This window comes from Anopheles coustani, chromosome 2 (assembly GCF_943734705.1).
Source record: "Anopheles coustani chromosome 2, idAnoCousDA_361_x.2, whole genome shotgun sequence".
In the NCBI taxonomy this organism is placed as follows: domain Eukaryota; kingdom Metazoa; phylum Arthropoda; class Insecta; order Diptera; family Culicidae; genus Anopheles; species Anopheles coustani.
In genome coordinates, this window is record NC_071289.1 from 61003396 (window position 1) to 61026811 (window position 23416).

General features: G+C 42.4%; 5 protein-coding genes across 8 annotated transcripts in view; 2 read left to right on the forward strand and 3 right to left on the reverse strand.

Annotated features, from left to right (window-relative positions):
- Positions 1-24: 24 nt before the first annotated feature.
- LOC131263167 (NFX1-type zinc finger-containing protein 1) lies at positions 25-3603 on the forward strand. The gene is made up of 6 exons (XM_058265327.1): positions 25-246; positions 318-919; positions 978-2204; positions 2272-2967; positions 3042-3374; positions 3452-3603. The coding sequence occupies exons 1-6, from the start codon at positions 60-62 to the stop codon at positions 3521-3523; spliced, it is 3117 nt and encodes a 1038-aa protein (XP_058121310.1). The 5' UTR covers positions 25-59; the 3' UTR covers positions 3524-3603.
- A 196-nt stretch (positions 3604-3799) lies between these two features.
- Positions 3800-5181, forward strand: LOC131266622 (probable alpha-aspartyl dipeptidase). Of its 2 annotated transcripts, none has more exons than XM_058269218.1 (3): positions 3800-4204; positions 4324-4453; positions 4522-5181. In XM_058269218.1, the coding sequence occupies exons 2-3, from the start codon at positions 4356-4358 to the stop codon at positions 5147-5149; spliced, it is 726 nt and encodes a 241-aa protein (XP_058125201.1). In that variant the 5' UTR covers positions 3800-4204; positions 4324-4355; the 3' UTR covers positions 5150-5181. The 2 variants fall into 2 exon arrangements, with proteins under 2 accessions (XP_058125201.1, XP_058125202.1); XM_058269219.1 differs by having other exon boundaries at positions 3800-4195.
- Positions 5182-5667: 486 nt separating this feature from the next.
- LOC131266630 (natterin-4-like) lies at positions 5668-7716 on the reverse strand. Its single transcript, XM_058269228.1, has 2 exons — positions 7580-7716; positions 5668-6115 (listed from the first exon to the last, which is right to left on the reverse strand). Exons 1-2 carry the CDS (start codon positions 7587-7589, stop codon positions 5685-5687), a joined length of 441 nt encoding a protein of 146 aa, XP_058125211.1. The 5' UTR covers positions 7590-7716; the 3' UTR covers positions 5668-5684.
- Positions 7717-8800: 1084 nt separating this feature from the next.
- LOC131266631 (uncharacterized) lies at positions 8801-9526 on the reverse strand. The gene is made up of 2 exons (XM_058269229.1): positions 9404-9526; positions 8801-9338 (listed from the first exon to the last, which is right to left on the reverse strand). Exons 1-2 carry the CDS (start codon positions 9405-9407, stop codon positions 8908-8910), a joined length of 435 nt encoding a protein of 144 aa, XP_058125212.1. The 5' UTR covers positions 9408-9526; the 3' UTR covers positions 8801-8907.
- A 1641-nt stretch (positions 9527-11167) lies between these two features.
- The window catches only part of LOC131266619 (transmembrane protein 184B), a 30157-nt gene continuing 17908 nt past the window's right edge, over positions 11168-23416 (reverse strand). Inside the window, exons 4-10 of one of the 3 annotated variants that reach the window (XM_058269212.1) lie at positions 17768-17933; positions 17439-17697; positions 16337-16506; positions 16092-16258; positions 15932-16006; positions 15759-15843; positions 11168-12515 (exon numbers count right to left, since the gene is read on the reverse strand). In XM_058269212.1, the coding sequence (XP_058125195.1) occupies positions 12220-12515; positions 15759-15843; positions 15932-16006; positions 16092-16258; positions 16337-16506; positions 17439-17697; positions 17768-17933 (1218 nt within the window). In that variant the 3' untranslated portion in view covers positions 11168-12219. Of the gene's footprint in view, positions 12516-13880; positions 14552-14886; positions 15117-15758; positions 15844-15931; positions 16007-16091; positions 16259-16336; positions 16507-17438; positions 17698-17767; positions 17934-23416 lie in introns of those variants that run through there. The other 2 variants (XM_058269214.1, XM_058269213.1) reach the window with 2 other exon arrangements.

Here is a 23416-nt window from a genome sequence, read left to right on the forward strand (position 1 = left end):
AATTGTTTCAATTCCAATAACCGAAACAAGTACTTAAAAGTGGTTAAAGCTTTCCCAACATGTCCCAGACAACTCAACCGATCGAGGAAGATGAGGAAGATTGGTTCAACAAAGATGAGAACGATTTCGTTGTGGAAATTCCAGCAAATGATGCTGCTGGTACTTCCATTCCGGAAAAGGAGGTCGACGATTGCCAAGGCGCATCTGTGCGGGAAATGTTAGACAACTTAAAGTTCACTGTCGATGGTAAGAAAGCAGCATGTGCAAGAAACTGACTGTAATGTGCATTGTTTTATTTTGATGTTTTTTTACTGCAGATGTTGATGGAAATTACATTGATTCGCTAAAAAGATCTGATCAGGCCGGATTGAAACATAACAACCGGAAAGTAGAGCCGGGCAAATATGTGCAAACCATTCCGTTCACAAAACTAACCAACATCGTCGACAGCGAAACACTCTCAATGTTTGCGGATTTGTATGTGCAGAAGGAGGAGTTCCTTGCAACGCTCACGAAAAGGACCTACGGGGAGGAGCTAATGCTTGTGCTCATGCGTATCATGATCAAACTCGGATCGATGCCCCTTTACGAGACGGCTAAAGAGGTGTATGTGGTGCTTCTCGATCAAGACCATTTCTTCGAGCAGTTACTAAAGTTTTTCCAGCAACCCGCGGAAGGGGAGAAAAAGAAGAAAAAGAAAAGCAAAATCATTAGACCAACAGTCGCATGGGAGGATATGATGAATGCTTTGTTGGAATTTTTAACTGTAGCCAAATCAATCGTGCAGTTTAATGATACAATCGTTCGGTTCTGCGATGCCCTGCTTGGCGTACTGTCTGAGAAGGACCAGAGACATCGTGACTTGCTGGAAAAACTGAAAACATTCCCATCAGCCGAACATCCCACAAAGAAGATCAGTGTACGTTTGATGATGGGGGCAAAATAGTTAATCAGTAAAAAAGTAATATCTCCCATAGATTTACCCAACTGTAAAGGAGTTGAGGGCCGACGCCGGTCCTTCGTTGGACTTGAAACGAAACATCGTCCACGGGAAGTACGAAAGCGTTGAGCATTACCTGGATGTGCATCTGAACCTGCTGAAGGAAGATTTTCTCATACCTCTTCGGTCCGGGTTGGAAAAATATCGGGCATTTGTTGCTAAGCATTCCCGTGAATGGACATTCGTTGGGGAAAACATTCGCGTTCACTATCCGGTGAAACTGTTGCTACCAAGTACCATTAACCGCCGTACGGCCAAAGAACAACTGATCGTGTTGGATCTTGATCCGGCCAACCGTGGTTACTCGAATGAATCAGCTCGTTACCGGCGATTGGCTCTTCCGAACAGTAAAAGGCTCCTGAATGGCTCAATGGTACTCTTTAGTAGTGGGCCACAGATGGACGAACTGGTTGTGGCCGTCATCAGCTGTCGCGACCCGAACCAATTGCTAGACGGGTACATCAACGTAGAACTAATCCGGCTCGATAAGGATGGGGAATCGAATGACGATACCGGTATGAACATTTTCAACCGACCTTTGCTAATGATCGAAAGCGAAATTTTTTTCGAGCCCTACCATCAGACGTTCAATGCACTTGTTCGTTTACGGGAGGAAAGTTTCCCGTTAAAATCATACATCGTTGATGTGTCACAACCGGTCCAACGTTTGCCCAGATACTTAGCCGAAGGAAAACGACATCTTTTCGTCAACGCTGGAATCGAGTTTGACCTGAAGCAACCAGAAAGCTGGCCAAAGGAATCACTGAAAGTTAGTATCGGCCTGAACGAGTCTCAATTCGAAGCGTACCGGATGGCGTTGACCAACCGGTTTGCACTGATTCAGGGTCCACCGGGCACGGGAAAAACTTTTATCGGACTTAAGATTGTGGAAACGTTGCTGGCCAATACGAGTGAGCAGATTTTGATTATATGTCTGACCAACCATGCCCTCGATCAATTTCTCTGCGGCGTTACACGCGTCACGGAGAGTATCGTGCGCATGGGAGGACAATCGAAGCATCCGCTACTTGATGCATATAATGTAAAGCAGCTGCACGAGGACGAACAAATCGATCGTCGGTTGAGGATCTGCTACTACAACGCGAAGCAGCAATATCTTAAGCTGGTAGAACAGTTTGACCAACTGCAGGAGCAGCAGCGTGAAGGCTTCGATGGTCTCAGTAAGCCCATGCGTCAATGTATGGTAAGCTCACGTTTGTGATTTGAAGTTTATTTGTAAAGAAAGTTTTACAAATCCTTTGCATTCGTAGGACAAATTACTCGACGCTTCGCGCCGACTCAACGAACTAAGCCAGTTGGGTACGCTGAAGCTCATCCAACACTTTCGCATCGTCGCCATGACGACAACGTTCGCCGCGCGTAACCGCACACTACTGGAACTTTTGCGCACTCCGATCGTTGTAATCGAGGAGGCGGCGGAAATACTTGAAGCTCATATCGTATCCTCGCTGACCCAACACACCGAACAATTGATACTCATCGGTGACCACAAGCAATTGCGACCGACCACCAGCACGTACGTGCTTTCGCGGCGCTATCAGATGGACCTGTCGCTGTTCGAGCGTATGATCAATAATCGGTTCAGTGCCGCAACGATGACCGTACAGCATCGAATGCGGCCGGAAATAGCGAATCTCTTGCGTCCAATAATCTATCCAGTACTGGAGGACAGCGAGTCTGTGCAGGCGCTTCCGGGCATTGTGGGCATGAAGAAAAGTCTATTCTTCCTGCGACACACGTTCCCGGAGGGAGTAGAATCGACTGGCTCAAAGAGGTCAGAGGACGGTCAGGATGAGCATGGTGCAGATGAAAAGTCTAAACGCAACGCGTTCGAGTGTAAATTTCTTCTCGCACTCTGTGACTATCTTCTTGCCCAGGGGCCGTACACCGCGCAAGATATTGTCATATTGACCGCTTACAATGGCCAAATGTTGCAGTTAGTTTCGGTGAGATGTTTTCCATTCATGGTTCCTTTGTGTTACATTGTTGAAGCACTAACTCTTCTTTACATTACACACAGGAAAAGAAAAATCGAGCTACACTGCAGGGTGTACGGATCGCGGTTATCGATAACTACCAAGGCGAGGAAAGCAGGATCATTCTGCTGTCCCTGGTACGCAGTGGCAATTTGAACACCAATAGCGATGGAAATACCATCGGATTCCTTTCGCATGAAAATCGCATCTCTGTCGCACTGTCTCGCGCAAGGGAAGGGCTCTACATCGTGGGCAATATGGGCCTGCTTGCTCGATGTTCGAAAACATGGTTCGGCATGGAACGTCTGCTATGCACGCAAGAAGCAATTGGTGATTCGCTGCCGCTGCATTGTACCACCCATGGGCGAGTGGTCGAGGTACGATCGCAAGAAATAGTCTATAAACTAAAAGTCAATTCATGTAATGTATCTTTCTATCAAACGTACATTTCTAGGTTAAAACGCCGGAAGATTTTGAGCAGTTTACATTCGACGATAAAACCTGTATCTGTGGAAATCTCCAATGATAAATTCTCATTTACTAGAGAGCCAAGTAACACATATGGTTAGGTTCGGTTTAAGAATCATCTTTCTTTATTTATAATTTTTGTACTACTTCATATAATATATTGAAACTCTTGGAAACTCATAGCATGAATAAAGCATTATTAATTGCCAGGCGCTACGCGTGCGGCTGAAGATAAACGTTTTATTTTAAACCACCACCGTAAACAATGCGTTCTGACAACTCGTTAGAATGTGATCAGCTGATCTTCAACGGCTTCGTGGGTTCTACATATTGGAGAATGCGGTAAACCTGAGGTGAATGCACCAAACAGTGTGATAAGGCAAGAAGGGCCACAAAACCACAACAAACCTAACTATGGGTTTGATAATCACATAACAACGAATGGAAACCTCATGCTGTGCATATCTCACTGCATTGATGACCACTTGCTTGTCACTTCAATAACAAAAGAATACGATTAGATTACGAGCTGTTCAGAGTGCTTTGTCGCATCTCGAAGTAAAGTCGATTCAGTCGTGCGGAGTGTATGCTATTTACAATAGTGATAAATAGAGTGCTTGGCGAGTAAACCAAATTTTAATCCGTCGTTAGCAGCAACGGGAATCTGCCGGGTGGCCAGTCGTCTTCAATCGATCCCCGAGTAACAAACTCTGGCCTGCTGTATCTGCAGGTATATAGTGTACGGGAATTGTTACCCGTTAATTCGCTTCAGCTTCGACTTTATATTGTCGGGAATTATGCAAAACGCACCGTCCGTCGGTTCCATCAGAACTCTGATCATAGCAATTTTGTTACTAGGGTCGTTTGTAGGAGTTTCAGTTTCTAAAAAGATGGCCAAACGACAGATTTTTCTGATGTCCTCCTCCGCTGTGCACGGGTACGAGTATCTGCAGCATGCCAAAAATGATATAACCGCCTTTTTCCAACGGTATGTATACGGCCAAGTCGGGAGATCGTGTCTTTCTTTCTTCTAACATTTTACATTCTTGTTTCTAGCAACAACGTCAGCCGTGTCTTGTTTATACCATACGCCCTGACGGATTACAACGGCTACACGGATAAGGTCGGTGGTGTACTGCAACGGTGGGGCTTCCGCTGCGATGGCATACACTCGTTCCCGGATCCGGTTGCGGCCGTACGTGACGCCCAAGCCATCTACATTGGCGGTGGCAATACGTTCCTGTTGCTGAAAACACTGTACGAGAATCAACTGGTCGATCCCATTCGCGAGCGCGTCCTGAAGAATGCCATACCGTACGTGGGCAGCTCGGCCGGTACGAACGTGGCAACCAGGAGCATTCAAACGACCAACGATATGCCCATCGTGTACCCACCGAGTTTCGATGCCCTTAATTTGGTGCCGTTCAATATTAATCCACACTACCAGGATCCGCCGGTGGACGGAACGCACAAGGGCGAGACTCGCGAAGAGCGCATCAACCAATTCCACCAGCTCAACAGTGCCCCGGTACTGGGACTGCGTGAGGGTACCACGCTGGTGGTTGATGGCGAAAAGGCCCATCTGGTGGGAATGTTTAAATCACGATTATTCCAACAAAACGAAGAACCGGCCGAGTATGAGGCGGGAAGTGATGTAAGCTTTTTGTTGAAATCTAAGGAATAATAAATCAAATGGTATAAAATCCGAAAATTGGAGCCATTATGGAAAAAGGACATTTTTGTATGACGTTAAATTTCACGTGCGTTAATTATTCGGGGATAATTTCAATTGAATCAATTTGTAATTTTCAATAAAATGATAAATTTCAAAACTCAATATGGGAAACATTATAACGGTTGTCCTGGACATTGAGTTGTATTATATCACTGCATGCGTGAATATTAACGCAACCACTATTTTGTGGTGCCAGAAATACCAAAAAAGCAGTGGCTAACGCAAGTTCTGTACCTAATGAAAAATACGACAAGGCCAATCAAGGCCAATAAATATGATAAAGTAGTGGGGTAAATATGTTTCTATTTGAAGAAAAAACATGGCATTTCTGAAAGCATTTATGGCACTAGTTACATATGGACATATAGGATGTATGTAATTAAAAATAAGCATTCATATAGCAATTAAAAGTTCATTATTATTTATTAAAACGTTTCTATTCGCCGGATAGCTCTTGTGTATCCTGACTCGACACGGACACAACCTATCGCACGCACAGAACCTCGTACTCGTTCACACTCACTTCCGCTCCGTCGAACGGGAGATAACAGCAACCGTGCGACGAGTGCACCTTGCCCGGAGTCTGCGAGCCGTTGTAGATGGCTCGACCCATGAACAGTGGTTCGCCCTCGGCCGTTTGACCAATCTTGACGGCCGTTTCCGGTACCGAGCCGTTCGAGGAAAACTCCCACACAAATGCTCCGTAGCGCAGAACCTCGAAGTCCTCCTTCAGTACCTCCTCCCCTCCGTGGCAGACGAATGCCAGGTTCTTGCCGGGGATCACCTTGGCCGGAATCATATCACCCTCGTGGAATGCACGCCCGACATAGATAACCTCGCCGTCAGCATCCACTCCGGCGCGGACCATATTCTGAGGGAACGGTCCATTGATGTTGCAGTATTGCCAGCAGCCAGCTGAAATGGACGGCGCAGAGTGAGGTTCAGTTGGTCTTCAAGTTACTTACGGTATAATGAATAATGATAGTATATTTCGGTTAGTGTAGGTTAGTAGGTAAATTCGATAACAGAAGTTTAATAGTAGCGATTTATCTAGTATGCCTTATGAACCTGAAATTCAACGGAAATTCAACTGATGATTTTTTCCATACATATTTCCATATTGCACGAATCGTGGGACGATAAAGAGATCCCTTCCTGTCTTTCGAAGTAACACAAACTTAAATAAGAAAAAGATATATCTGCTTTGGTGTGTAGTGAATTATAAGATAATTTAAAAATACTCTATGTTTTATCGTGCCTTTCATTGACTTTTAGTAACTTTTAAAACTGTAGAGAATTCAAATAAAAACGAATAGATTTCCTTAAAGCAAACGCCATTAGATGTTAGTGAACAACGGTTAGTCTTCGGGTGTACTACAGAGTGTGTGCAAACTTATCGTGTCTTTTTATATGTTGCACTGCCATACCGAGTTCACAAGTTAAGTGACCGTTAGCTTGTTCGCTTGGCGGAGCGACCCAAGCGGACGGGTTGACCGCAGCGGGCACCGAAGCGGACGAACTAGAAGACGTGCTGGATTTTCTACTAAAAGTCACGGGCACCGAAGGAAGCGGCTCGGTTCGATCGTACGATAAGTCGGAGGGATTACTCAAATAATCGGGACGGAACCCGTAGTGCGGATAACCTACGGATAAAGATGGTTTCGAAATAAGGAACGGCCGCATGGGATAAAGAAAAGGTCTATTTTGGGGAACGAACCGGGGCGGACAATTGTTCATTATCGGAGTTGCCGGGAGTGGAGGAAAGTAGGTTAAAGTCCTATTTTGGAGCCCGGTCGCATTCAATCCGATAAGGGTCAGCAAAGGTGTGCTGAATGTTATCATTTTTTTGTGTGACTGATTATTTAAAGTACAAACTTTACATCAGGTAGTATTATTTTAAATGTAATATTTGTCACTTATGCCACGTAATAGTTCTAGATACATTTTAAAATTTTAACATTTTATATAGTGCAAATAAATTTCACTGCATATTTTGTTGGATTTCTTGAAGACAGGAACAAATGACACTTATATTGAATGAATCACATTAAGTTGATTCGTTCAGTTAACACATGTACTATCAGTATGCAAACAGAGCTATAGCTGGTACAAGCTTGTAAAAAGACGTGATGTAGTAGATTTAATTTCACGACCACCATGCACGTTAGCTCTATGTATTTGTTGCTGATGTTCTTGAGCATAAAGTTTAAGATTTGAATACACCCAACATTCTTTCACATACCGATTATTTTATAGAATTCCCTACATGCCAACTTTACCGATCACAATCTCCGATGCAGTACTCAATTGATATATTGTCTCAGCTGACAATCATTGTTAGCTGATCGTGTGATGATCGCCTTCCTAAAACACACTTACCTCCGCTCATGTTGACGATGTGTGGAGATTAATTAGCGCTTTTAAACGGAGATATCCAAAGCACTTTCTGCTGCACTTCAGAAGAGGATGATCCGCTTGGTAGATCCGCTCGCACCGTTACCACTCAATGGTCAAACGTACCGTAAACTGGCTCACTGCCGGGTAAATTCAACCATTTAATAGCAACCCGCTAAGCAGACTCTGCGTCACACCGCTGCAAATGTGTTGTTTTTAGGTTTTTGCGTGTAGCACATCGTATCGGCAAACCGGTGCAAGAGATAGGTGGTAAGATAATACGCGCTACCTTTAGAGCTAGAGGCATTTTTGGAAGCTAAATGCCACCGGTGGGTGGGGGAGAAACAAAATTTCATTGCAACAAGATTGTTCTTTTTTTATTTAAAGGGATGCACCGATAGATATGAAGCAACATTGATTGCAACACAGGATAAAAACGTAAAGGGAAGGAAACATTAAACCCAACGTACACTTAAATAGATCCAGGCTTATTGGCAGATAAATAAGACTGATATCAATGAAGGAATTTTGTTGACACGTGTCTGATCCACTTACGCTCCCAAATATCTTCGCGTTCGACTGTTGTTCATAAGATTCCCTATTACATGCAAGCAGGGCTTTACCTGGTGACTCATGTTTGTCAAGACGACACAAATGTACTTTTGTTATGTTATTTGTGGAGAAGACGAAAGGTACATACAACAATCGAATGGCTTTAATCATACAACATGCACAAATGATTATTTTTCGCCAACGGCTGCTGTTGTCTTGGAAAAGGCAAGTATCTAGAACAGTCTCTTCCATTGTCACTTCCCAGGGTGGAAGCCCGAGTGCACAGACATCATCATCGCCGTTTGCGCAACGGTCTCCCGCGCTGACGAAGGTCTTCATCTGTAGAACCATGGGTTTACTTTGTATCATCAGCTCACACACCACAATACAATGGTGATAACAAACACCTGTGATAAGATACAATCGTTGGCGGTTCAAAGGCGGAATAATATGATGCCGAGGTGCAGCGAAGACACAATCGTAACGGAAGCAAAGTACTGATCAATCATTTACTATGATTTAAATAATAATGACTCAACTTGAGCCAACAGAAATGAGTAACCTTATCGCTACCCAGATGTGGTGGTTCCCCGAGTCTCACATTCGGATATTAGTTTAAATACACTACTCTTGTTCAACTCGAGGTTAGTCCGTTAGTTGAATGTCTTGTTTAAATAGATTCCTTTGGGAAACGTCCAGCGAAACTAAACACGCCCCATTTCACTTTTGTCTGATCGAATCGAATGCCGGGGTGTGCTGACTTATCGCTCGCACAGAACCTCGTACGTCTGGACGGGCACCTCCGCCCCACCGTACGGAATGTAGACGCAGTTATGAGAACATTGCACCTTGCCGACCGTCTGTGAACCCTCGTGGTAAGCACGCCCAATGTACAGCGGTTCTCCACCCGAAGTGTGTCCACCGACGATCGCTCCGAGTGGTACCTGGCCGGCGTGAGCCGTATCCCACACCAACTGTCGCTGCACCAGCACCTCGACCTGGTCGACGAGCGTCTCCTGGCCACCGTACGCCACGTACGCGGCACTCTTGTCCGGCAGCACTTTCGCTGGCAGAAGATCACCTGCGTAATGGGCACGACCGACGAAGATCTGGGCGCCGTCACTATCGTGCCCGCCCGGAACCATATGCGGAGGGAACGGACCGTGCACACTCGCTGAAATCCACGCAGTCGCTGAAGGGAAAAAATGTATCTGTTAGAAACTAGAAACGAATCCGTACGAAAATATTATTGCTTACCCATTGTTAGTAATAGAAATCCTTGAAGGCTGTTACAAGACCAAGTACAAGTGTTCGTTCCGCGGAAAAAAATGCTCCACTAGCAAAGAAACGTCGCCAACGCTCGCGAGTGTGCTTGATAATGATCGCGTACCGGGACGGGCGCTTTGCTAAACTGTTTAAATATGGTGTGTTTTATCACTGAACTGAACGTTTTTCCAGCGCGTGGAAACCAATACCACTCGATAACACAGTGCTGCGGCGCACATGCGTGTGTACGAATGTAGGTGGTCCCGTCTTATCAGGTAACACACCTTGGAGACCCATCTGGCCCACGAACAGCCCTTCGGAAAGGGGCGTCGAATGTATTCGTTACAGGGCGCACAGCCTTACGCATCTGCACTCCATTTATTGCCGTGGCCCACGTATCTGGGTTATCGCGAAGAGATGCATCAAGTGTTTGTGCGAAACATATTGCTTATATTTTGTCGCTGCACACATTTTTGCAACAAAAAGACTTTCAGTTTTCCTGCCTATTCGGTTACACTTCGATGTGAATCAACGAGGTATCTGTAAAGAAATTTGAAAATGACCACTGTATCTTTCTTCTGGTAAGCTTAACTTCCGCTGATAATGGCCGAGGCGAAGCCGAATTCTCTGATACCCGGTCAAAGTACACAGCGCCGGATAAAAATGATATATTTATGAATTAAACATAATCAGACAATTTCTACCCACACACGTTGATTTTCATAAATCTTCATTTCCATTTGTTTTATTACGCCACATTTCTTTTTAAATTTTAACCTCTTCCTTCCATTGTTAGTGTGTGTTTGTCATATAAGCCCAACCCTGCACTATTACTCCAATCCTTTAGATCTGCTAGCTCAATTCTTTTGAGGGTTTTTTCCGGTCTACTTATTGCATCCGGCTCTGTGTTTCTGATCTGGAAATGTGTGTGTCTTTTACGTTACGCACCAGGACAGCTTCTGCTGCTTCATATATGGATATATTAGAATCAAGATTACATGTATATAGAAGAACATTTGTACGATCATACGTACCGTTGTTCATTTTTGTTCGTTTGCTCTAAGTTTTTGTTTTTACAACGTACTATTTACCTTTTATAAATCTTCTTCTCTCTCTCTCTCTCTCTCTCTCTTTCTGGTTTAAGCTTGCTTCCATTTGTTTCTGACAATTTGGAATCCCTTTCGTCAGCATCCATCGTACTTGCATGCATTTATCTCGGAACATTGTCAACTCAGTTTTTAATATTGTGTTTTTTCACTTTTTGGTTCACTTATATAGCATATTGACGGTGAAATGGTGTCTGCTGGGTATGGTTTGCTGTTTTGCTTGGTTTGTTCTGTGTCTTGTCTACTTTTTTTTCTTCTTCCTTCCATAAGTGTCGCTATTCTTGTTTTGGCATAGTATATAATAGATGTATCATAAAGCACACTAACTAGTCCCTTTTCTACACCAGTACTTGTTTCCCTTTTCCATACGGTCATCTTTATCAGTTTTTTCTTCTTTGTGTTTCATAGTCCACTCTTTGAAATTACATTTTATCGACTTTTGTTTATAATCATCCCATCCTTATAGCCTTCCTCCTGTCAGGGAAATGATTGTAAAGCGAGAAAAAGCATCGCTTATATCTCCCCACCATGCTTTCGTCTGCATATTTTCTTAAAACCTCTATTTTCTTCCCTTTAACAACATTAACCCGTGCTTCTGGCGGCAAATTCAGGCGCTGCATGTGACGTGTATGGATCCAAAAACTGAACATTGTGACATCGATTATATCGCTTTTTTTTGTTTTTTTTTTCGGTTTTGTTTTGGCAATGTAAGAATCAAATTTAATAGTTTTGTCTATTTTAAAACGTAAAGCATTTACTCCGTTCCTGCAGTGCTATGGATTCATTAAATCATCATCTTGTTTTCCTAATTCCTGTATGCCTGCCCGCATCCAGTGATGAGTTTGTCCAGTGAAACGTGTTCTGTGAAATGAGTTCTGAGAAACCAAAATAAATCTTTTTTGACCTTACCGGGAGGAAGGATTATGTTTCAATACAGTACAAGTTAGCAGCGCTATGAAATTGGAGCGGTGACGGAATTGTTGAAACGATATAGCTTGCATTCATCATTCTGCGATGAATTTCCTTCCCGATCTTAATGTAATGCTGTATCGCACAGGTGAAATGTTCACACGAATGGCAGGATTATTGTACTATTTTTAAAAAGTTGTTTTTTTTTGCTTTACATGGCTGTATGGATGTAATATTCATTGTTCTTTTAAGAGCCCGAGGCGCCTGGCCATTTGGCCACAAAAATTGTGGTATACCAGACACCGGTGTAGGACGATATATACCTGCTTTTTAATTTAAACGTGCCGAGATGTGAAACGCGGTTCGGTTTGAAAATTTGCTCTTCACAAATTAATCTGCTCTGCATACTTTTTCGGTATAACTTGTTACCATCGAATGCTGGAGACACGCAGGCATTCGAGCAGGCTTACTTTTTCCACTTCTAACGTTTCTACACGGTAACAAATGCATGCATACACATAAGTTACGAGTTTCGTGGAAAGCATATGCTGAAGTCCATTTAAAAAATGGGGTAAAAATAAGGATACAATCAATGCAATGCTTATAACTGGGACTCGTGACCTACTGACGGCACTAATGAGCCGGAAACCCTCCAAACGAACTTAATCAACTCCAGGACACTGACACATTTTTCAGTGGAAACACAGTTTTGGAATTAACAGTTACTACACTAATGCCTTCTGGGGGCACAATCAAAGGACATTTCGTAAACGTGTGTATGTGTGTGTTTGTTTACTGATACTCGTCGTCACTGGAAAGAAGCATCGTTTTCTCATTGTAGTTCTGGCTGATGGTGGAAACCTTCTGTGGTACAACGCTCGCCCCGGGCATGAATTTCCGCTGGCTGCCCAATGTGGGTGGAGCTATATAGCTTCCTCCGTGACCGCCAGCCCCGTTGCCATTGTACGAGCCCGTGGTTGCTCCACTACCCATACCATGACCACCTTGCTGCCCGTGCCCCGTCAGTTGATTGCTCGGATCGTCCGGATCGTACGAGGATACGCGAATGCCCCGAGGATTCTTACCACCTACAAGAAAAGCAAGGCAAAAAACAACGTATCAAGAAAAATTCTCATTTTTCAGCGGCTATAATGTAAAAATACTGTGATTATGATTTACATGTTGTGGTTTAACAAGCTTTTAAAAGAATTTAAAATTATTTCGCATACCATTTAGTGGCGTACGAGTGACCGCTGGTGGTGGCGAAGATATGACGCAAGACACAGCGCAGGCGTAAGGCAACAAACATCGCTAGGGAAACAACATGCCAACAGGGGATAGTGGGGATGACGAGATACATAGATACGGAACACGAAAGAACGATAAAAGGATAATCCACATGCGCTGCGGAAATGCAAATACTTACCAAATATTACCTGCTGTACCGTCATGCTCGCCGGAGTGTCCTATCATGTTTTCCAAAACAGCGTTGATTCCTTCTTCGACCTTATCAACATCCACAACACTACTACTACTTTCTTTCATATTACGAGTAATCCTAAATGATGCATAAACGGCCTCGACTTACTTATCAACAATAGGAGATATACAAGAAAAATACGTTTTATTATAGCGTTGCGTTGCTTTCTGTCCTGTTTACTGTACTGTTTTGTCCTTATTTCCTTTAAATATCGTTCTTTTCTTCTTCCATCTTCCTGGCAGACTGGCTGTCAAGATTCATAAGACAAACGCTCCTCCTCCTCTTCCTCACGGATAAATTTACTTTTCGCAGCTGCAATCGCTTTTAAAAATAAGTATTCCTACGTCCAAAAATCACATTCCTTTCGCATCTCAACGTTTCGAACCATTTGCTGCCGTTTGCAAAGAAACGTTACCTCCCGGTGTTTACCACTTACGCAGGCGCATGTAATCGATACTCGTTCGCTCATAAAAAGGTAGCTAGGATTTAGGAGCAAAAGGATGGACATTCGCCTACGGCAAGCGTACGATACGTGAACTTAAGATACACACAAGAGGCGCATAAAAAAGACAGACAGTCACTTCAGAAAGGAACCGGTAGCTTTCAAACATAGTTTCAACGCTGAACATTTAGTATTTACAGATAAAATTGCGGTACAAAAACAAGAAATACAATTTTATAAAATATACAAACATTAGATTGAATAACAAAACATTCATTTTGAAATTTTAAGCAATCTTCAAAGAAAGATGGTGATCGTAAATAGATACTCTCATGCTGGAGTCGTTTTAGAAACGTACCGTCATGCTTGCAGTAAACGAAGTCAATCATAACGCCGTGGGGGTAAACCCTATATCAGTTTGCTACATAAGAACGCCTAAGGTCACGATGTAATACGTCCTAAAGACAAAACAAAGGTACGATACCAAACGATCTCACTTATGAATATATCTCCTTTTTTGTGGCCCTTAAGTGAACTTCATTTTTTATTTCTGTGGCAAATTCATCTCCAGGACAAAGGGAGCATACGAAAAAAAGGGTACATGGGTCAAGGGATTAAAAGCGAAATTTAAAATATCGATTCATAAAATAATTACGAATTTCTTGTCCGAGTGTTGATTTAGCGTTCTGAAGAAGTCACAAGGTAAAAAGGAACGTTTTGAATGATGTACGGTTGCATATAAAAATACTCAGTTATTAGAATGTGTATAATTTCAACGGATATTTCAAACACAAATCTCTGACTCTGGCCCTAATAATGGGGAATCACGACACGGAACGCGTTTGCTGATGGTGTAATCAACCTTTCGTAGAAACTTAAAATAATAGTTATTGTATAATAAAACGTTTCATTACCTTTAGAAGCTCTCTAAAGCGATTCTAGCTCGCGGTTGCTTGTTACTAAAGTTTCGATTTAGGCTTCAAAGAGGTAAGGTTTTTACAATTTTATAGTTTTTTCGTTTCGCTGTTTGCTGATTTTGCTTTTCTATTTTTTGTATGTGTGTTTCCCTTCGCGGATAAGATATAACTAGGTTCTCATTGTTACTTACTAAACGGGGTTAAAAAAAAGAGTGGATTATGTTTCCATCCACAACACAGAGGACGACATTCAAAGTCGCTCGTAAGGCATCTGCGAAACAACTTCTGAAAATTGGAAAGAAGGAAATTAAACAAAAGTCACAAACACGAACGAAAAAAAACGAGAAACAGTGAAATCATTACTTATTTCCGTAGGTAGTAGTTCTTTTTTATATCACACGACGAAAAAGTAAACATACGTTCCATTTATTAACTGTTAAGAAACCAAAAACTAAGAAGTGATTTTCCTCTACCATTTGCGTTTACACACGGGTGTTCAAACACTCTTTTACTGCGTTGGCAAAGGTGCATTGCATTAGTGTATTGAAACTGATCGTTTCGAATAAAAACAAAAAATAAGGAAACCTGTATCATCGTAGCTTTCCTTACAATGACCATTGGCCGTGAGAAAGCTTGCAGAAAAGCCAAACTCAGTGCGGTGGGAAAGATTTTAAGGAGGGGCGGAAAATACACGGGCATCAATTGATTTAGAAAAGATTGCCCGTGTACGGTTCGCCATTCGGCAGGACGTGCAGTTCTTCTTCGCGGAGCTGGTAGTAGCTTTTAAGGTACTGCGGTGCCTGGAAAAGCTTTGACTCGCCGCGCTTCCGGTCGATCGGAGATGGACAATCTGCGCCGTTGGTAGCAGTAGGTCGGTAAGGGTTGCACGCGCATCCAAAGAAAGTTAAGAATGGATAGAAAAAAAAAGAAACAAACAGAACGTTCCTTCAACGAAATTCATTGCTCCTTTTCCGTGGCGAGGGCTATGATCGTTTGCTAATCTCGAGCGATAAACTACCTTCGCACGTGAGTGTATCGATGATAAATGCACAGTTTGGTTCATCTTATGGAGCAATTACGTCTAGAGTCATATACAACCACATTACAGTACAAAGGAGATATATTAAACAAACGTTCTAAAATAAAAGGGGAAATCACCAAGCAGTAAAAAAAGATACACTTATCAAATGTTGTGCATAATATGAGAAAAACCGCTGTCCATGCAAACAAGTTGTAAATAACAAAACAAAATACCAGAACAGTAAGTGTACGCAAAGGAGTCAGCACAACTTTCTGGTGCAGGAAAAAAGAGGGAATAAATAAGAGATTTAACAACAAACAAGCAAAATATTATGAAATCATAATAAATTAAAAAACAAGCGAACAACGATCGTGCATCAAAGAACCAGCGAACAAGTAATATGTAAGAAATTGGAGTAGAAAAGAAAGTAGGCAAGAAAGTAACATAGCTCTTAGCGGAAGGCGGACGTACCTGAGCTGTACTGAGTGTACTGTTGATACTGCGGATGGAAATTGTGTATCGCGTCCGTCATAATATCCTTAGGGTTCATCGTTTCCTGTATGGGTAGGGAAAGCACGATCATGAGTCTCAATATACATATTTATTTGCAATGTTTCGCATTTTACGATTACGGTATGCTTTACCTTTAAACTGCTCGAAATGGATTGCATCGTAACGGATCGACCGTGGGCATCAGTCATGCAGCTTTGGGCGTACACCTTTTCGGAAAGGGAAGAATAAAATGAGTGCGATTGAGATTTAAGAGTGGCACACTCACCGTGTGCAAACGCCAGTCGAACTCACCTGGTACGGGAATGCATACCGCAGCGCGATGGCCGCAAACAACATTTCGATGCAGATGAAGAAGTTCTGATAGCCAGCCGACACCGTACCAGCGGATGTGGTTGAACCACCGGCATCAACGATCGGCGAGATGACTTCAGCCTTTTCCAGAATTGCCAGTCCAACACCTAGAACAGTACGGCCACAACATAAGTCATAAGCTTCCACCAATGCGGACCCGGATAATTACCCACGGGAAGACTTACCTTGCCAGAAGGACAGGAAAATAACGGATTTGACGGTGCAGAACTTCAGTACCGGATCGAACGGCGTCAGCAGGTCCCGGGTGGCGAAATAGAACAGATACAGTCCATACAGGGCGAGTGAAACCGAGATATTATAGATGACGGTGATGTAAATGTAACCTCCGTCGGCACTGTTCCGAAAACGAAACAAAACAAAAAATACAATGTGACTGTGAATAACAGAAATGTTTCATCATACGGTTGTTTTATTTATAGTAACAGAGTAAAGGCAGTCAGCAGAAGAAACCCACGAACTTTCTTTAAGCTTGTCGTTACTGGAGCACTCTTTGGTGATCAATCATAAGCAGCAGTTCTTTGTTGGTTTTGATTGAGTTTTGAGAACTGGAGCTTTCGCAAATCCAAAGACACGTTGAAACGTTCTCCCCCTTTTTAAACATAGATTTTGTTGACGAATGCCTTCCGAATTACAGCTCGAGCCAGGTCATAATTTTGTACCATGAACCTTATGGTTAGTTGAAAAAAAAGTGAGATAAAATTCACTGGCATACATCTGTTTGTACACTTGAAGCAGCTTAGTTCCTCTGTTATCCAACTAAACTTAGGTACAATGGTTTGAACAATAATATTGCGTTACATAAGCAATGTCGTCATTCTTACGATGTTTTTGTTGACCCAGTTTTGCACTCTATCGGAATACATACTGGGATTGATTTGTATTTCAAGGATTGCATGCAAACTTTGGATCAATAACCAAGGTACGTTCTGCGAAAATGCAACTGGTATTCTTATTCGGATAACGAGTTGTTCCTTAGTTCGTGTAACACACAAGGGGCAATGTTACGGAACAGAAAGCGTTTTCTTATTTAAGAATTGATTATTCTAAGCGTCCGGAGTATTTAATTGAACGTTTCTCAAATTGCGTAAAACCAATTTGCAGTGAGCGCAGATTGTTGAATTCCATTCTACGGCTTTGCATGACAACATCAAAATCACATCAACGGACACAAAGATCTTGGTACTGACAGTACGCGTCAGTCAAGGACGAAATTCAATTTAGGCCCAACGTTCGCCCGCGTAACCCACACGCGGCCTCCATTCCTACCTCCAGTCACCATCGTGGTAGTGGTTGAACGCCTGCAGGAAGATGATAATGAACGCCATCAGTGGCTTGACCAGGCAGAACTGCAGTGTCGCTTGCTTGCAGAACCGCAGGAACCCGATCGTGTAGGTTTTGCCCGCCAGGCAGCACGTCCCGTACAGGCAGGACGATTTGATCGGCTTGCCGCGGATCTCCGACATAATGTTGCCCTCGCCGCCCAAGTATTCGTAGCACAGCGACAGGAAATTGTAGATGACGAACGCTGCCGGGACAGAAGAGCAAAACGTTAAACGTTGCCACTTGGCATCCGGAAAGGAGAAGGACAATCATACCCTCGTAGCAGTCACGCACGGTGAAAAAGTACACGTAGACGCTTTCGGAGTTGAAGAACAGTAAGCTGACCCAAGAGTAGGTGGCGTAGATCGGCACGATGAATAGTATTCGGACAATCCATCGCTGCTCCTGTGGGTTCGTGTACCATCGAAGGTGTTGGTAGATCTACGAAGAATAAATAGAACGCAAAAGGATACACAATTAGTACAATCGTTAATGTAAAACAGCACTTCCAGAACAAGTTCATTTATTGAAACATATTTTATTTAATTATTTTACAATATCACTTAAAAATTTTTAAAAAATCAATCAAAGTTAGATTTTTTTAAATTTTAAGTAAGTTTTCCTTGCATGATTTCATTAACTCAGCGAAATCGGATCAGGTAATTTTTTTTCAAATAAAAGAAAATCTTTCCTTCAAAATAGTTCGAGAAATGAATTTAGGCCATCTTCCGTTTACAACCGTTGAAGACAGATGAAACAATGTGGAAAATCGATGCGAAACACAACAGAAAATATACCGGTCCGCACAGTTCGTTTCGGGCGGAATGTTTCTCACCCTTATTCCCATGGGTAGTTTACACTAAATCGTGCCCGACTTTACCTTTCCCTTCACTCCCACCACCACCCTCCTCCTGCCCAGTGGTCACTTACGAATGGCCTGCATTTCCTTCTTACCCATTGCGTTCGGCTCGATTTCACGAACGGGCCTTTATTTCTGATGACGCCAGTGCGGATGGGGATCTACTGCACTAGGGCTTTATAAAATATTCATCACACTGAAAGTGAAACATGAATATATCCAACCGAAAGGAAAAGGCGTTCCACAAGAGATAAAACACGAAGTAAATATTTACAAATGAAGAAAAAAAGAGAGTATTGCAAGTGTAGTGTCATCATTTGGTACCCGTTGACGACGTAGCCCAGAGAGTGGTGCCGGTTAAAGATCGGACGAAAACGGTAGGAAAACGAACCATTTTTTGCAAGGCGTGTACTTGGGGCTTGCCTCCGCTGGTCGTAATGGAGGCTCGTGAACACGCACAAAAAAACAAATGGAAGCCAGCCCATTCACAACAGAAGATATAATGGAATAATTTTCCAGTCATCTTCGTTCGGCCCCCGTTTTTTTACGTGGGTGATTTTTGATGGCTTTAAAATAACTTTACAGTCACCAATTTTGTTTTTCTCCCCGGGGGTGTCTCGCCGGGAAAACTATGACCTTTCGGTTTGGTGGTTCGGTTGGCAAGGCGCTATGATGCCTTCTGCTCGCGAAGATGATGTTGTCATCAGGCATCCATCCGACAAAAGAAAAGCGACACAGGAGCAAATACGAGATAATACCCTGTTTCATCATCGACCGAAAGGAAAATCACATCAACAACATCGACGTCGGGATAGACCGTCTCCTACTTTTTGAGTTCAAACCGGGCTTCAAACGACATTTAAAGCATGTCTTTGGTAATAAAAGCTTTCGCAGGATGCGCTCATTGGAGGGTTTACTTGTCTCCCGATCGATGGTTCAAGTGAGGGAAATGTTTATAATAATGAGGTGTTTTATGGATGTAGTTTTTTTATGCCTATGTCTTATGTTACTTTTTTTGGATGTAGTGTTTTTTATGCTATGAACATCGATAAAATATAAGGAGTAATTCAAGAAACATTATTTTGTATCTGTTACAACACAAAAAACGTAAAGAGAACTCTTTAATATTCTGAAAAATAATTTTCGGAAATGCTCCACAACATAAATTGCACATTGAACATATGTTTCAGACACCAATCGTAGGCAACATTTAGCTGTTGGAAAAAAAAATACAGAAGACATCTGGAATCGGGGGCGAATATACGAAATACCAAAAACCAACATCAAATTTTGAACGGATTTTGCTAGCCCTTCGAAAGAAAATATTGGTCTGTTTTTTGGTTTTGGTATCAAACACACCGGCTTCCCGCGAGGCGGTGCAGTGGAGTGGGCAGTGGTGGAACGACGGAAACTAACACATCTTTCACAAACATTGTTGTTTACTGTGGCTAAAATAGCAGCAGCGGGTGGGGGACTGTGTAGTGACAGGAAGCAAAACCTCATACCACAAAATCGATCAACCGTCAAGTCAAAAGGAAGCCGGAAAAATCTGCCATTTCGGCAACCACCAGAGCGCGTTCTCCATCGTTGTGCTCCCAAAAGAAAAATAAACAAACGAACCCAAAATGCATTTCTCAAATGCGGCACACGGTAGGGGGTGTGGTGTTAGAAGTTTTTCAATCAAATATACATCTGCTCGGAAAGGAAGGGTAGCGATTAAGTAATCCGACTACGGCCGGAGTATGAAATATGCTATGGAACACACCAAAGCAAAGCTAGGTTTAAAACTATGTACAACTACAATTTAAATGTATGCTTTTGGTATGTTATTTAGTAGAAAAGAATCGAAAGAAAACAAGTACAGCACATCGATAAATTCATGCACTCGTCTTACATTTCGATAATGGCCACATTTATCAGACCCGCACAGCAAACACTTGGCGTGTATTTATCGTAGTAATGTTCACCAAAAGAAAACCCCCGTGAGCAAGGGAAAGAGGGACCGAGTTTTCTCATTCGATTTTGTTTGCCTTGCATGAAGCAGTTTACATAAACTGCACACGCGATTCACGTTGCCACCATTTTAAAAGCCACCCGCCGGGCTAACAGCTACCGCCGCGGTAAAAGCATTTTCCCGTTTGTGTGTGAAAAGTTCTTGCCAGAAAATAAAAGCCCAAAACGGTTGAAATCGAGATGGATTAACGGCACGTACGACCTTTAATCCTCAATAAATGGGCGAAGCGTTGGTGCACCCAAGAAATGGAAAATTTTAGGCACCCATCCAGGGTAGCTAATGTTTGTTGTGTAATTTTAGGAAAACAAACATTGAAAACGTTCCCAATTCTCACCTGCAAAAATCAATGATAGCCGCGAGCAGATTACCCGTTTTCCTCCACATACAACTTTCTTTAACAATCCCCAAAGTAGTGTAACTGGAAATTGCTGAGACTTTCATTCTAAAACATTACAAAAGCTTAGAGATTTATGATGACAAGCATGAACTAGAGAGTTGAAAAATACATCTTTAGCTTCCGGTGAAATAGCATTTGCTAGTCGTGCTAAGTACTAAAACAACATATAATATATCCGGGTTTAACTAGACACAAGGCTGCCACCATATGCAGTACAATTACTAGTTTCTCGACCTCACGTTCTTAGATAAGGGCGAAGATGAATTTTCTATATGGTCTTGCTATGAGAAATGTGGTACTTGAACTGCTAAACGCCAACTTTACACCCAACTTCACGGTAGAATAAACACAGCAAAACATTTCCATCACTTACCAGATGCAACCATCTACTAAAGAAACCACTTAGTTATACCGTGAGCTATCTAAAGGCTTTTCTCTCATTCGTTTTGTGCGACGAATGTGAAAAAGTAACATATGAATCATTGCATGAAGTGCGTTGTTCAGACAGGACTCGGTGCACAGGTGGAGCTAATTGACAATTCAAAACCCCTCTTTCCTTGAATGGGGAAAAACTGCATCTTTTCTACAACACAAGAGATTGAAAGCAGGGCCTATGAATATGCTCGTATACATGAATGCGGCTGATATTCCATTTTATAACTTCCATTCCACCGAGCTAACTGATTCGAGTAGTGCAGAGCTGAGTGGTCTATGAGCCTGCTTAACAAATATTTCACAAATGATATTCTTGACAATCTGTATGCCGAGGGAGATTTTTCATGAAATAAAGAAACTCAGTCGTAAGAAAATAAGCTACTATATACGATGAATTTCCTTTAAAATGCAATCTAGAAATTAAAACATATTTACATATTTGTTTACCAAAAAAAAAAAGAAATACTATTTCTTTTTTACATTATTTCACCCTCTAGTTATGGCCAATACAACGTTTTTAGCCGATTGTTTCGCCATTTCTTTAACGTGGTAAATTTTCCAAAAGTGATAAAGCACAAACGAGATTGTCATCAACTGTTTCGATTTACTTCCACCATTGCGCGATAGCGTGCTGTAAAGGAAACAGACGCCACGTCACACGCCTGATAGACAACGTCGACGAATATGTCGAAACAACTTTGCGGCAATCATTGTATCGACATTGATAAGGCCTGCGGGAACATGGCACATTTGAGGTGGTGAGATTGAGCACGCTACCCCGTATAGAAGATTGAAAAGTGGTGGAAAACAAGAATATTTTCGTTTCCAGTAAATGGGTAAGATAATGTTTGAACTGTTTTTTTGTTATGCACATAATGCAAATTATGAACACTTTGATTGAATAAGAAATCAGGAAAATAGAACCCCGGACGCGCTCCGACACATTCCATATTCCTCCCTCACTCAGAGCGTAGTATTTTTAGTTCAGGGCAAACGGAAAACAAATTCATACTTTCTTTCTCGAGAGTGAACTTAGCGATTCTGCGAATACTAACGACCTACTACTTATCGATTTTTGTCGCAAATCTGACGACTTCATACTTTCTATTTTTTATTTAAATCTTCCTTCGACAGAAACGCAACGAGTCCAACTATTTTCCCAATCACTTATGACTGTGCAGCTAATGCCGAAGCCATAGCAATGCCAATGAAGCAACGGATCTAGAGCGTGGTACGACTTCGATCTGCGGGCTGGAAATAGAAGAAAAGCTTCTTTCACCTCGCGATAGGTAGGTCGTTGCTGTAATCCGACGGTGAACTTAAGTAAACTCGGGCAAATAAACTTCGAACAGATATAAACACGTACTGTTTTGCTTCTTTACCAAGGCTATCGGTTTCTAATCAAAGTGTAGAAGGTCGTTTATTTATCTCTGCATAACTTTAGATACTTAATTTGACATTATTTTTGTTCAAAACGAATACTACAAAAAAGTTAAAAAGAGTAAATTAAAAAGTAGACTACTAAAAAAAATAAAAAATTAAATCTATGATAACATTACTAAAGATATTCGTGCATCAGTCATTAAGTATTGAGGAATCGTAAAATAGCGGTTGTTTTTCCAATGTCGTCATTCGGAGTGCATTTCACCAAATTTAATTTCCGCCCAGGATAACGAATGCTTTCGCATCTGCAAGCGCCGCCACGGAGCGTGAAAAACGTCAGAGGACACACACTCATGATTACCGGTTCGAGCGGAAAACTCCTACCTGGGAGGGTGTCAGGTCGACATAACGCACTGGCGGATCGAGGCCGTTTGGTCACACGCGCCAATGTTTAGTGTCATAAAGTGAAAGGACTCCACGCTTACCATTACCTCACGGTGGGCTGGTCAGTTACGTGAAAAACTGGTCCACCACCTGGACCTGGAGCTGATCGACACAAAGTGGAAGAAAAGTGAGTCCGGGGAAACCTAGCTTTTTGGAAAACGTTCGCAAGGATTAGGCGGAAGTCAAGTGACGGTGTAGTGAAGCTTGTCAGTGAAGTGCCACGCTCGTGTTTTATGCAAACGTGCGCCTGCTGACTGTGAAGTTTTGTAACTTGCGCTCCTTTCTCCGTCCCACTTCGCGGTTGGCGATAATAGCGGCGAGCCATCTTCACGCGTCACACATGATCGGTCATATGTAAAGTATGGACGCCTTAAGAAACATTTGAACACAAC